At 46.3% G+C, this 12,597-nt stretch overlaps 1 protein-coding gene across 20 annotated transcripts in view; it reads right to left on the bottom strand.

Annotated features, from left to right (window-relative positions):
* Positions 1-12,597, bottom strand: part of AFDN (afadin, adherens junction formation factor) — a 137,586-nt gene that overhangs the window by 8,485 nt on the left and 116,504 nt on the right. For 8 of the 20 annotated variants that reach the window (XM_072830825.1, XM_072830967.1, XM_072830880.1 and 5 more), the window contains 3 exons: positions 9,360-10,358; positions 7,371-7,406; positions 637-771 (listed from right to left, as the gene is read on the bottom strand). In XM_072830825.1, the coding sequence (XP_072686926.1) occupies positions 637-771; positions 7,371-7,406; positions 9,360-10,358 (1,170 nt within the window). The remainder of the gene's footprint in view (positions 1-636; positions 772-7,370; positions 7,407-9,359; positions 10,359-12,597) is intronic. The other 12 variants (XM_072830890.1, XM_072830954.1, XM_072830899.1 and 9 more) reach the window with 5 other exon arrangements.

The following is a 12,597-nucleotide window of genomic DNA, read 5'->3' as shown; positions in this document are numbered from 1 at the left end:
CACATGGGCCCCATTTCTCAGAATAGGTCAAATCAGTTGTCACTTTAAAATTCAACTTAAAAATTGCTTTCATAAAAAAATCCACATATGGAAACAAAGTAGGAACTCAGGATATTTATCAGAATTACATCCTAGTTGAATTCTCCTTGTATGGTGTTTTTCATAAGCCATCTGCTCTCCTTCCCATCAACCAGAAGTGAGTGATGTCAGTGAATGATCTGTTTCAAGTGCGGAGTGTTAACGGACTGTCTCACTACGCTCCCGTCGCCTCCCACAGCTGGGACTCCCTCTGACCGACTAGCGCACAGGCATCGCCCTCACGGTAACAGGCTGGACCATGTCCAGGAAAGGGAAGAGCCCGGAGTACGCGGGCAGGTTGTGACAACCAGGCCTATGAGTTCAGAAGCGGGAGAGAGACAAGACTCGGGGGGTAAGAGCATCTGGACACAGTTCGGAAGAGAGGTAGGTGGGCCAGGCCGGGCTCACGTGTTGGGTCCGATAACACAGGTGGGGGTCCAGGCCCTGTTCTGTCTCGTACGTCTGAGGGTACAGGTAAGGTCTAGCCCCTCTGCCCCAGCCCATCGATTGGGTTCAGGCTAACTGGGTAAACTCTAGCTGCCCCTAGAGAACCATAACCTTTTCTTCAGCATCTCGCTTTGCTCTCTCCTCCTCCTGGCGGCGCCGCTCGTCCTCCTGCCTGGCGCGATCTTCTGCTTCTCGCTTACGCATCTCTTCCAGCTGCTGCTGGCGCCTCCGCTCCTCATCCTGTAACTAACAACAAAGTGACTTTAACCCCCGCTCTGCAAACCCCCCAAGCACAAGGTGTAGCAGGCACATATGGACACGGACAGACACACAGACACACACACACACACACACACACACACACACAGTTAAATACGAGATATCAGGCTAGAATCACTGTTGAAAGACAGTAAAACAGACACATTTTATAGTGCTACAGTTTCAAAATAAGTCACCTTAAAGCACGGTCCCCACAGATCCATTAATTTTCCCATTAACTGTGAATCAAACAAGAAGGATTGTCTCATGCATTCACACATTACACTATTAGAATAAATAGAAGTTTAACCAGCTCATGTAAAACAGCAGACTCGAATGACAGACCCTCAAATGATGGAACTATGGAACCCACTTGAGCCCCCTCCTCCCTGTGTTTCCTGGCCTGCGCTCCTGTGAGGTGTGGCATGCGGATGTTGGTGTCCCCGGGTTGGGGGGCTCATATGCCAGCACATGACTCCAGGGGGACGTGGCACCTGTTGGAGAGCCCACTTAGGGCGGCTTGCCTCTGCTGGGCACCATGGGCCATCAGCTCTCTCTGGACCCCATCCTAGACTTTGAGAATTTCTCCTCAGCCCGGGGATAACCAAACTCTGAGTCAGAGAATCTGAACCTGAAATTTGGAAGGAACCTTACTCTACCTTCCTCCTGCTACATTTCTGCCAAGTAATTATCTGCTCTGTCTGAGTAACTCTGGTGTCTGGTAACCCACTGCCTACCTCCCCGAGGCAGGGCTTTCTACTTTCGGGTAACAGCTAGTCAGAAAGTTCTTCTGTGGGTCTAATATTCATCACCTACTGGCTTGCTTTCTATTTTTCATCATTCGGGTTCTACCTTTTTGAAACAACACAAAACAAATTTAATATCTTCCCTTCATGCCATGCAAATGCTTCAAGATATCTTCAAAAATCTAAGATGTAGCCCGTCCTGGTTCTAGCCTCTTTATCCTTCTGGTCAGATCTAAGTACTACAGCTTCCAACAACCTTGTCTAAAAGGGAGGTTTGGATGAACACCAGACCAGAGCTTGCTTCTCTGTTTCCATCCTCTGTGAGAGCCGGCCTGCAGCAGGACTCGCAGCCCCGTGCCCCGTGCCATCCCACATCAAGAAGAGTGGATTTAAAATGTGAAAAATTAAAATGTAACTTAATAACACCTAAAGCCACTACAGGAATTCCATATGTAAAACTGCTCAGGGTGTGTTTCAGTGTTTTCAGAATTACTAGTTGTTGTATAAATTTTCCATAGCAAAAAATAGAAACTGGACTTGAAATGCATTTATGTTTGTTTATTTAACAAAAACCTAGCAGCTTCACTCTTTCCAGATTCTGTGGAGTGAACACTGCATCTGGTGGAAAAGTAAAAATTAACTTGCGTCACTAGACTTTTTCATGTCAGCAAACAATATTAAAACACCTTAGGGAGAAAATTAAAACCTGCCTCCTCGAGAAGACAAATTTACTTAACTTTCTCTTTTAGTACAATCTAGGAGTAAGCCCTGGAGGGAGGTGAGGATAAGTGCTGTCAGGGGCTCTGCTAGCAGGAGCAGGTGCTGCGGCCTGAGAACCCCAGAAGGACGGAAGGACTGTCACCAGCATCCCGCCCCAGGGAGAGCCGCCCACAGGAGGGCTGAGAGCCAGCAGCCGCAAGACTGATCAAGCAGGTTACAGTCATCAGTCCAAATGAGGAAGAGGATCCAAGTAAAAATAACAAAATAAAACAGTGATTGATAATATTAAATGTTTTACAGAAGAGTAATGTATGGAAGAATATAAAACTGCATTAATGAGTAGTTTTCTGGTGCCCAATAAAGCACTAACTCATCATGTTATATACTTTCTAGACCTAATTAAAGACAAGTCTGAGCAATAAAACCGGTACACGGTGAAATAGCCCACTCACTCCTTTAAATTAAAGAGGAGTAGAATTTTAAGAGTGAGAACAGTTACAATTCTCATTACAGATACAGAATGCTATCTTATGAATCTGTAAACAGACTCTTTCTCTTAAAAACCTTCACTCTTCTAAATCTGGACAGGGGTAAGCAAGGAAAGTTCTCCCGTGGTAAGTTCCCTGCCCCAGCCCATGAGGCAGGGCTGTCTCCACTGCTGGTAAGCTGCTTCTTGCACTCTCATTTTCAAAACACAGACTGTTTTGTTCGTCGTACATGTGCTGCTGCTGCTTTACTCTACCCTCCTCCCCCCAAGCCCATTAAGGACAGAAAAGACAATCGAATCTCTTCATTTACTCCAAATAACAGCTCAAAACGGTACACTGAGCTGCTGTCCAGTTCAACCTAAGTTACAAATTTCGTGGCCGAGATCCGATGACAAACTATGTTATGTTAACACTGGGGTTAAATGAACAGGAGATGAGCTCACTGTTTTACAGGAAAAGAATGCAGAGTGACATGAATCAAAGCTGTCTGGTAGGAGGTTATGTTCGGGGGAACAGATCTGCATAGACAGAATGAGAATTCTTACAGAAAGAACACAAGACAGTGTCCAGACTCGAGCTATTCTGAACCGAGAACGAAGCTGGGATTCCAAAAGCTAGTGCTCTAAGCCTGAACCAGGTTTGCTACCCTGGTGGTCCCCATTTCTACAAAAGGCATTTTCAGGTTAAAAAAAAAAAAAGTTGAAATTTATGTGTTTATGACTTGATACCACAAAAAACACTAACCTGTACCCCAAATTGACAGTAAAAGCCCCATTAAGGGAGACAATCATGTTGAAATATCTGAATACAAAATGGAGTCCAGCTATCCTTCGCTTTTTGACATTTTCACTGAAAACACAACTTAAAGTCTATTGAACAGATTGCCATTAAGAACTTTGGCAAGGGGGATCCCTGGGTGGCTCAGCGGTTTAGCTCCTGCCTTTAGCCCAGGGAGTGATCCTGGAGTCCCGGGATCGAGTCCCGCGTCGGGCTCCCGGCATGGAGCCTGCTTCTCCCTCCTCCTGTGTCTCTGCACCCCCCCCCATAAATAAATAAATAAATAAATAAATAAATAAATAAATAAATAAATAAATAAATAAATAAATAAATAAATAAATAAATAAATCTATCTTAAAAAAAAAAAAAGAACTTGGGCAAGCCTTTTCTACGTTCCCATCTACTATTAAAAACATGTTAAAATTTTTAATGCAAGCACCTCTGGCACCTGACTCGGCCCCAGAGCAACTCCTCCAGCCCCACATCCCAGTGGGCATTCACTCTAGGTGAGGAAGGGGTTTCTTCATTAGGAAAGCCATCTCCATGGTGTAGGCCACTTGGTATATGGGCTCCCTGCCCTTGGCACAGCCCATGCTCAGCCTTCTCAATGTGAGGACAACTTCACCAGGATCCGAGAGATCTAGAGCTGAGTGGCAGAGACAGGAGAGTCACCCCTAAGTCGGGCCATGTGGCTCCCACAGCTTCCCCTGGCTCTGCGGGGGCCACAGCTCCCTCCCACGCCAAGCCTTCAGCCTGAAGAGGCCGAGGGCAGTCCACATCTCCTTCAGGACTTCTCTCAGAAAGTGCAACTCTCAACAGGATTTCCTACTACATGTTCGAAGCCCTGCTAATGCTTTTGCTTCAAGCCTTCTACGCCTGGGGTTGCTGGGGGAGGCCTGATTCCTACTGTCCCATGGGAGGGCAGATGGAGAGCATGGGCCTTCCTACGAGGGCAACAGGAGAGCGTCACTTCACTAGTGCTACCCCACGGTGGAGGGATGCTCCCCTTGAACTGGCAGGTCATCTGAGTCAGTGCATGAGCCATTAAAACAATGACAGGACAAAGCCCGAGACCGGCCAACTAAGCGACTGTCCAGTCACGTCACTTTCTAGTTGAAAGATGGTTCCTAGCAAGAGTTTCATGAGCAGGAGACATTTTTGTGTAGCAGAATATGAAAGAAATATCAACTCAGAAAATGCTAGCCAGAAATATCCTGGTTAGAATCCTCTCACTCTAGACAGTAGGTCAACCTCTTCAGTACTGGCCTGTCCCTTGGTCCTACCCACATCACAGGATTGTCATAAAGAAACAGGACAGTTATGCATGTATGAGGATCTACAACCTAGGCAGCAGAGGTATGAGCTGCACGCCCTTTGGACATTAGCCAGGTGACGCTGCTGTGACAGGGGATACCACCCACCCTGAATCATAGGTGTGACAGGCGTAGGCAGGCATGGCTGGCCAACAGCCCCTCCTGGGCACAGGAAGACTCAGGATGCTTCTCTAAGTGACGGGAGCTTTGGCAGGGTTCTGATGGTTTTTAACTAGGGTCCCTGGAACTGCTGGGCTGAGAACAGCCTTTTTGGGAACAAAAGGAGAAGGGGGATGCAGCAGGAAGTCCTTTGCAGGAGGAAATGGCAGGGGCTCATGCCAGCGTGGGTGTCGAGGGGGTCAGATTCTGAGAAGGTAAAGACAGTAGAATTTCTCGATGCAGAGAAAAGGGGGTTATGCTAATGAGGGTTTGTAGACGGGGCAGTTTAGAGTCTGCTGGAATGGGGAAGGCTGAAGGCAGAGCAGATGAGCAGCATCCTGGGGAGGGGTTGGGGGAGAGAAGGAATTTCAGGCAGAACTTGCTGGGGTTTGCAGAGTCTTGTCTGACTCCCACTGGAGATGCTACACGGGCAGATGCTTACAGGTCTCCAGTCTGAGATGGCTAGGCCTACAAATACAAAGGAGGCTCCTGGGTTGGGAGGCAGAGGCACTGGGCAGTGGGCACAGGCAGCGGGGAGCTGGCCCCACACAGGGGTGCAGCCCACTCTGCCCACTCTCAAGATTGCTGAGACACAGCTGCTTGGAGCAGACGACCTGACCTGCTTATCCCACTCATCATCAGAAACACCCCGGGATGTTACCTACAAAGAAAACACTGTGGAAACTGCACAGGGGGTGGTTCCTACCCATCTGGTTACATGTGCCACCACCCTTCTTATCTTAGAGAAAGAACTCTCTAGGATACCTCGGTGTCTCTAGGACACCTAGCAGAGGAGGCCCCTCCAGAAACCTGTCAACTCCGACAAAAGGATGCTGTGGATAATGACACTGCCAGGAATAACACTAATATTCCCTGGGGAAACAGACTAAGAAATGCTGAAGAATGTGGTGGTTACGGTCAATATTAATACTCAAAATAATTACCTCTTAAAGAAAAAAACCCTCTAAAATGTGTCTTTAAAATAATCTTTTTTTTTTTAATTTATTTTTTATTGGTGTTCAATTTACTAACATACAGAATAACCCCCAGTGCCCGTCACCCATTCATTCCCACCCCCCGCCCTCCTCCCCTTCTACCACCCCTAGTTTGTTTCCCAGAGTTAGCAGTCTTTACGTTCTGTCTCCCTTAAAATACTTATCTTCATGTAATGCTTTATCCTTGAATATTATTCACCTGTCATGTGACCTGCAGAGGATTCTGGGCCACTGAGCTGGGGCTGTGAAATATCTTACAGCCCATGCATCAGGTTAGCACCTGGCATGTAACAGATGCCCAGCAAGCGTATGCTAAATGAGCATTGAGCACAAAGAAGCCACACTAATGGATATCTTCCGGCCACCTGCCATAGGTACACCTCAACACACTGAAGTGTGGAGAAAAACGTACATATTTTATCTTTGTCTCATGCAGAAGAAAAAACTAGAATCATATGCCCTTCAGCCAGCAAGGAGGGGAGGAGCTGTCTCCATGAGCAGCTTCTCTTTAGAGAAATAGTGCCACTACAACACTGTTTGAATTAAAAAAGGAAAAAGAGAGGAAAAAAAAAGTAAGAAAAAAGGGGTGTTATTTGGTGAAAAGGTCAGCAAAGCCAGACTTGGGAGCTGGGGACTGTTTACGGTTCTGTGTGATGCCACCCGTGTTCACGTAGGAGCCAACTAACAAAGAGAACCTCAACTCAATGTGTCAGCCAGTACATAATTCTCTGGCCGGTGACACAGACACAGCTCTTGAGCACTGCATACACTGAAGGACCAACTGAATTTCCCCAATACCGACACCAGACACACTGAATTTATAGCATAAAAGGACTCCAGCATTTCTTGGCAGACAGTAAACTGGTATGGCTGATAAACTAAACCAAAGTCCATGTGAAATTATTAAAGAAGACAGAATAAATGCTTATCGAAAGGCTTTTTCTACCAACACACATTGTATCCTAGTTATATCTTAATGGGCAAAACAACATGAATATCAGGTCAATTGAGTTTCTAGTAGGTGATTATTCAAAATCTGCTACCAAAATAATAAGGATGAAATTGGTTATGGTCATTGCAAAATTTCTTTCATTTGCTCATGTATTTATGACTATGCAAGTGTACACAGAATCAATTTTAGGACTAAAACTGGGAAAAGGTCAAAATCCATAAACAAACAGTAACACTTAAAATTAATGGAGAAAACCAAAGAGTCACTAAATCTAAAAACATAGGAAGGCATGCTTCTTACGAGGCACGAGCTATACACTCTGCTCTCGGACACCCCCAGGAACTGGGTCTACTAGAAACACAAAACCACCACCACTGAAAGAAAAAAAGAAAATCAAGACAGGAAAAAGTACCAAAGGGAAAGAAATGAGAACATACCAAATCTAGAACAGAGATTGCTGGCAGAGCAGTCTGCTGCAGGTAACAGAGAAGGAAAAAAAAAAAAAAAAAAAAAAGAAAGATGAAGTGTGAAAAAAAGTCAAGTTTAGACCTGTATTTCCACCACCGGTGTATGTGCTGCTCCCATGCTTCGTCTGCGTCTGAAGGACAACCCAATGAGAACAGTCACACTACGGACCGGCTTCCGGTCCTCAGAAATAGGAAATGTCCATATGGCATTAAACACTTGAGTTTCATTATTAAGATACACGAAAGAAACTTTAAAAAAATAATATTCCCCTGAGCTCTCTTACTTGGAGCCTAAGATATTAATCTTAAATATGATTAATGATAAATACACAGCTTTTAATTCAATTACCGAATGAAACTTTCTGAATGTCGTAATTACTTAGAGGCTTTAAAACAGTCACTGTTCAAACTATATGGAAAACCTGACAGACCTTTAATAAAGATTTGGTACAAATAAATGCAGAAATCCTACAATGTAGGTGCTACCTTTTCACCATGGGATACAGTTCTCACAATAAATGTTAATGAGTGGCCCCCTGGGCTAGTGGCACCAGCCAGAGCAGAGGGAGAGGACCCTCCACATGGCCGGGCGGGGGGGAGTCCTAGGCCTGGGGTGGAAACCGCACAAAGGACTCTGACATTGTACGCGACTCACTCCTGATCCAACAGTTCCTCTTGCAAATAAACTAATACTGATACTAAATAGAGTTGTTTCTAAGGGCGTTTTTTTTTTTTTTTTTACTGGTGACTTGGAAAATACTAATAAAATCATGTCACAGCTAAGATTTGGGCTTGCGTTTAAGACACTTCAGTGTTCCAGCTAAATTCTGGGCCAAGTTCCATACACCTTTCGGTGAGAATATGTGCATAATTAGATGTGTGTGACATGTTTCAGGAATATAATTCATAGAGCAAACTTGAAAAGTGGTCAGACTGCTAGCTTTATGTACTAGTAATTATCTAAGATTAAACTGCATCACGATGTAGGAAAGACTAAAACGTCTGACCTAACAGTTATTCGTTTAGATCTCTAGTACAGACAGTTGCAATTAGAAACAAAATCCAAAAGACATGCTCCAGGCTGTCTTTTCCCAGAACACTGCACTGTATAAACACTAAACTAACATGATACGGTCAATAGCACTTTCTGCAAATTAATACTAATAAATGCCTCTCTGTTAACAATTCTCTTGACAGGGTAAAAAAAGAATCTTGAATTTGGCACTTCAATTTATTGCATTAAAGTAACTTAAATTTCACTTCTTTTATTTGATACAAGAACAAGTTATTTTTATCATATAGAGAAATAAGGATAAATTCTCAGTATCTACTACTACTGAAATGTGGTTTAATTATACCTGCTTCATCAACTGTATGAGCACCTGGCAGAGTGTCTTCCTGGTAATGACCATTAACTTTGAAGTTCTCAATAGTCTTCATCACCCACCACCCACTGCTGATAATCGAGACCAGGGGTCAGCATATGTCTTGTTAACTGTCTGGGAAGCACATAGCACCCTGGCTGCTCACAGTCTGTCAAGGCGGCTCTCAGAGTTCGACAGCAGAGCCGTGCCATTAAGACAGCCTGTGCGGCTCACAAAGCCTAAGGTACTTACTTTCCAGCCATTTAAGAAAACATTTTTGCCAACCCCTGATGAGGATTATTACTGGTCACTAACAGGTTAGTGGTTATTAGCTTGTTTGCTCAACTAAAGCGTTAATGAGAAGGGCAGGAACAACTTTGCTAAATTAAAACAGCAGAGCTCCATGTGGATGGTCTAAGACTTTGCAAAGTCTGCCTTTAACCCGGTTAGAGGGTTAGAGGGGTTAGAGGGTTCACGCTGCAGGATGCCTGCACGCAGCAGTAGCTACAGTACCCCACTACAGGCCAGGGCCCTTGCCAACCCCCCATGAGCGACACGCACAGAGACGCATGCCCACAGCACTTCTCCCCTTTACCCTTGCTCTTCGCTCGGCCTCGAGGCGCTGCATGATGAGCATGGTATCCACGTCATCATCCTCCTCCTCCTCGTCATCCTCGTCCTTCTGCTTGGACTCCTGGAGCCTCTTCTGGAACTGCCACTCCAGCATGAGTTTCCGCAGGCGATCGTTTTCCTCTGCACTGCGCTCGGGCTTATTCTGGAGCTCCTGGATCTCCCTGCTCAGCATATCCACGATGTGCATCTGCTGCTGCTTCTCTAGCTTCTCCCGGGCATCCCGCTTCCACGGGTCTGGGGACAGACTATCTCCTGAGGACAGCTCCTCTTTGCTGACTGTAATGTACTGTAAGTCTCTGCGCTCAATCGTGCGGGGCTGCTGCTGGGGCTGCAGCTCCCGAATGACCGTCTCTTGGGGCCTCTGGAGTGTAGAAGGTTTTTCTGGCTTCACATGGGGGACAGTTACAGGAGAAAACGGGGCTGGGTTCAGTGACTGGGAGCGCATCTGGCCCAGCTTTCGCTCCTGCTCACGGCGCTTCCTGTCCCGCTCCTCCTCTAGACGGGCCTTCTCCTTCTCATACCAGCGCTGGTGCTCCTCCCTCTTCTTCCTCTCTGCAGCCACCACCTGAGCAGAGGCAGGTCCTGTCTGGCTAGCAGGAGGTGGTGGGAGAGGCAGGTCTGTTGGGATCCCGTCGAAGTCTCCGGCGTAGTGCGTGGGGGGCGGCGGGGGTGGTGGGGGCAGGTCAGTTTGGACCGGCTGGGAGCCAGCCACAGGCAGGGGCTGCACAGCGGCTGGCGTCTTCCAGCGCCCAGGGCCACTCTTGGTCAGAGTGGAAGCGGGGGTGCCGGCCTTGGAGGGGTGGTCCAGGTGCTCTTGGCTGGAAGTGCTCGAGCCCACTGAGGAGCTCTGATGGATCCACATATCGCTATCAGACTTGCGATCCAGGACTGCCTCGATCCGATGCCGCTCTAGTTGGTAAGCCTTATCCTCCCGAAGCTCCTCCTGGGAACGGGTAACACGCTGGAAAAAGCAAAAAGGAAAACTGTTCTATTTCAGCTGCTTAGAAAAAAACTACTAAAAATTCATAAATATCTTATCCTCATGGAGAACACATTTTAGGGAAATTATTAGGTGAGTGTCAAACAGAGGCTGAGACTGTCCAGCTCTGTGGGGTGCACGATGTGGAGGAAACATGTTGGGGATGGAGGGCAGGTGCAGTGAATTTCTTCATCTGTGCAAGAGCTGTACTTCTGTCTGCAACACTGGCAAAAACACACAACACACAGACATCCGGGTACTTTCTGGACAAGTGGGGCCTTCCCCACTCTTTGACGATGCCCCTTGCATGCATCTGCACTGTGGTTCCTCACACAGCTGACTTTCAAAGGATGAATGTGTTTGGTCTAATTACATGAATAGCAACAAATTTACTTCTCCATAGTAAAATTCTGAATAAGAGTAATGATCAAATCATAGCCACTGGAGCCACAGTTCCACCAGCTGATGACCGGCTTTGGGGACACTGACAGAACGGGGCATGTGCCAGGACAAGCTATGCACCTGGGTGTCTCTGTTCCGACCTTAGAATAAAACACAGTGCTATAAATCTGCTGGACATGAACTTCTGTGTATGTGTGGAAGAGACAGAAATGAACCCTCTCTTCCAAAGGGCTAGTCTGAAGTCTGCACAACAGCATGAATAAAAGTAGTTTGATAGAAATGATTCACCAGGATGTCAACTTTTTTTTTTTCCCTTGTCCTGTTAATGTGTAGAAAGTGAACATGCAAATCTGGAAAATAAGCTGTTTCCTTTCCTTAAAAAAATCAGCCAACAACAAAAAAATGAAATATCACTTGAAAAAACAGTGTGATAGGAAAGTGGAACATTTATTGTCCACGTTTTGCTATGGCTTCACTCTGCACACAGAAATGGCTTCCACATCACTGGGCCATCTACAGACCCTCAAATAAGGTGGGGGACGGGGGCACTGAAGACTGGGTGGCCAAAAATCTACATACAACTTCTGACTCCCCCCAACACCTACCTACTAATAGCCTACTGTTGGCTGGAAAGCCTTATGGACGCTCACAAATATGTGTTGTGAGCACATATTTTGTATGTCTTACTAATCTACTGTGTTCTTACAATAAGCTATAGAAAAGACGTCATTAAGAAACACATCAGGATGAGAAAATACATTTGCAGCACTTGTACTGAAGAACACGTGCATAAGAGTGGACATGAGTCCTTCAACTCATGGTGTTCAAGAGTCAACCATGTCAATACACCTGCTGTTCATAGAACAGACAGAATTTCAGAGTTCAGGCCTCAGACTGCCCATCTGCTCTCCCTCTGCTGCAGTTCCCAGGGACTCCCGAGTCACTCCTCTGCTTTCCTTGAAGACTCATTTAGGTCCTGTGCAACCATCACCCCATCTCTCCGTGGATCCCCTGGCAGGTCCTATCCTAATTCTTAGTCATTTTGAGATCCACATCAACCCCTGGACCGGTTTCCTGACTTCTTCTAGAAGTATCCTCTACCTCCGAGGTCAGGCAGAGAAAACAGCAGACACACACTGTGAATGTGGAGCTTGATAATGTTATTCCCATGCAACAGGAGAAAACGTGTACATTATATCTTGACATAGGGGAAGGAGATCCTCCTAAGGGTAACAACATATGCCAGAGGAGGCAGGACACACAAGCACTTCATTGTGAAATGAAGTCTGGAGGAAGGTCTCTTTTCGCAGCTAACTCCAGCTCACTGACAGCTGGCAGATGGGTGGAGGAGGGTATCCAACGCTCCCAGAGAAACTGGGCTTGTGGGGGTAATCAGACAGGACAGACCTGTGGACAAGGCAAGATGACACTTCTTGCCCTCTGAGAACCATGATTCATGCTGCCTCCCCACAACTATGACCCTTCCTCTGTTCCCCTGGCCTTCATGGCTCAGCTCAGCCCTACGGCAATCCCCAGGCTCCTCCCTCCACCCCAGTTAAAGCACCACATCCAGAATTCGTTATCCAGGACTCGTATTTGTGACACAGCCTAGACTGCACCTCTCTCCTAGCATACATTTCTTCTCCCAGCCTTTTACAATGCAAAGTTATCTTTCTAAACAGAACAACACATCTGATAATGTTCTGCAGCTCACCTACCCAGACTGACACTCCCTTCTCCACTAACTGGGATGAAACCCAAACCCTCAGCTTATCACTTCAAGCATTGGAATGTGGTTCCAGGCTGCAAAGGCCTGCCA

Source organism: Canis lupus, chromosome 1 (assembly GCF_048164855.1).
Source record: "Canis lupus baileyi chromosome 1, mCanLup2.hap1, whole genome shotgun sequence".
NCBI classification, from domain to species: Eukaryota; Metazoa; Chordata; class Mammalia; order Carnivora; family Canidae; genus Canis; species Canis lupus.
The sequence above is the reverse complement of the archived record's forward strand: the minus strand, read 5'-3'. Positions and strand labels throughout refer to the sequence as shown.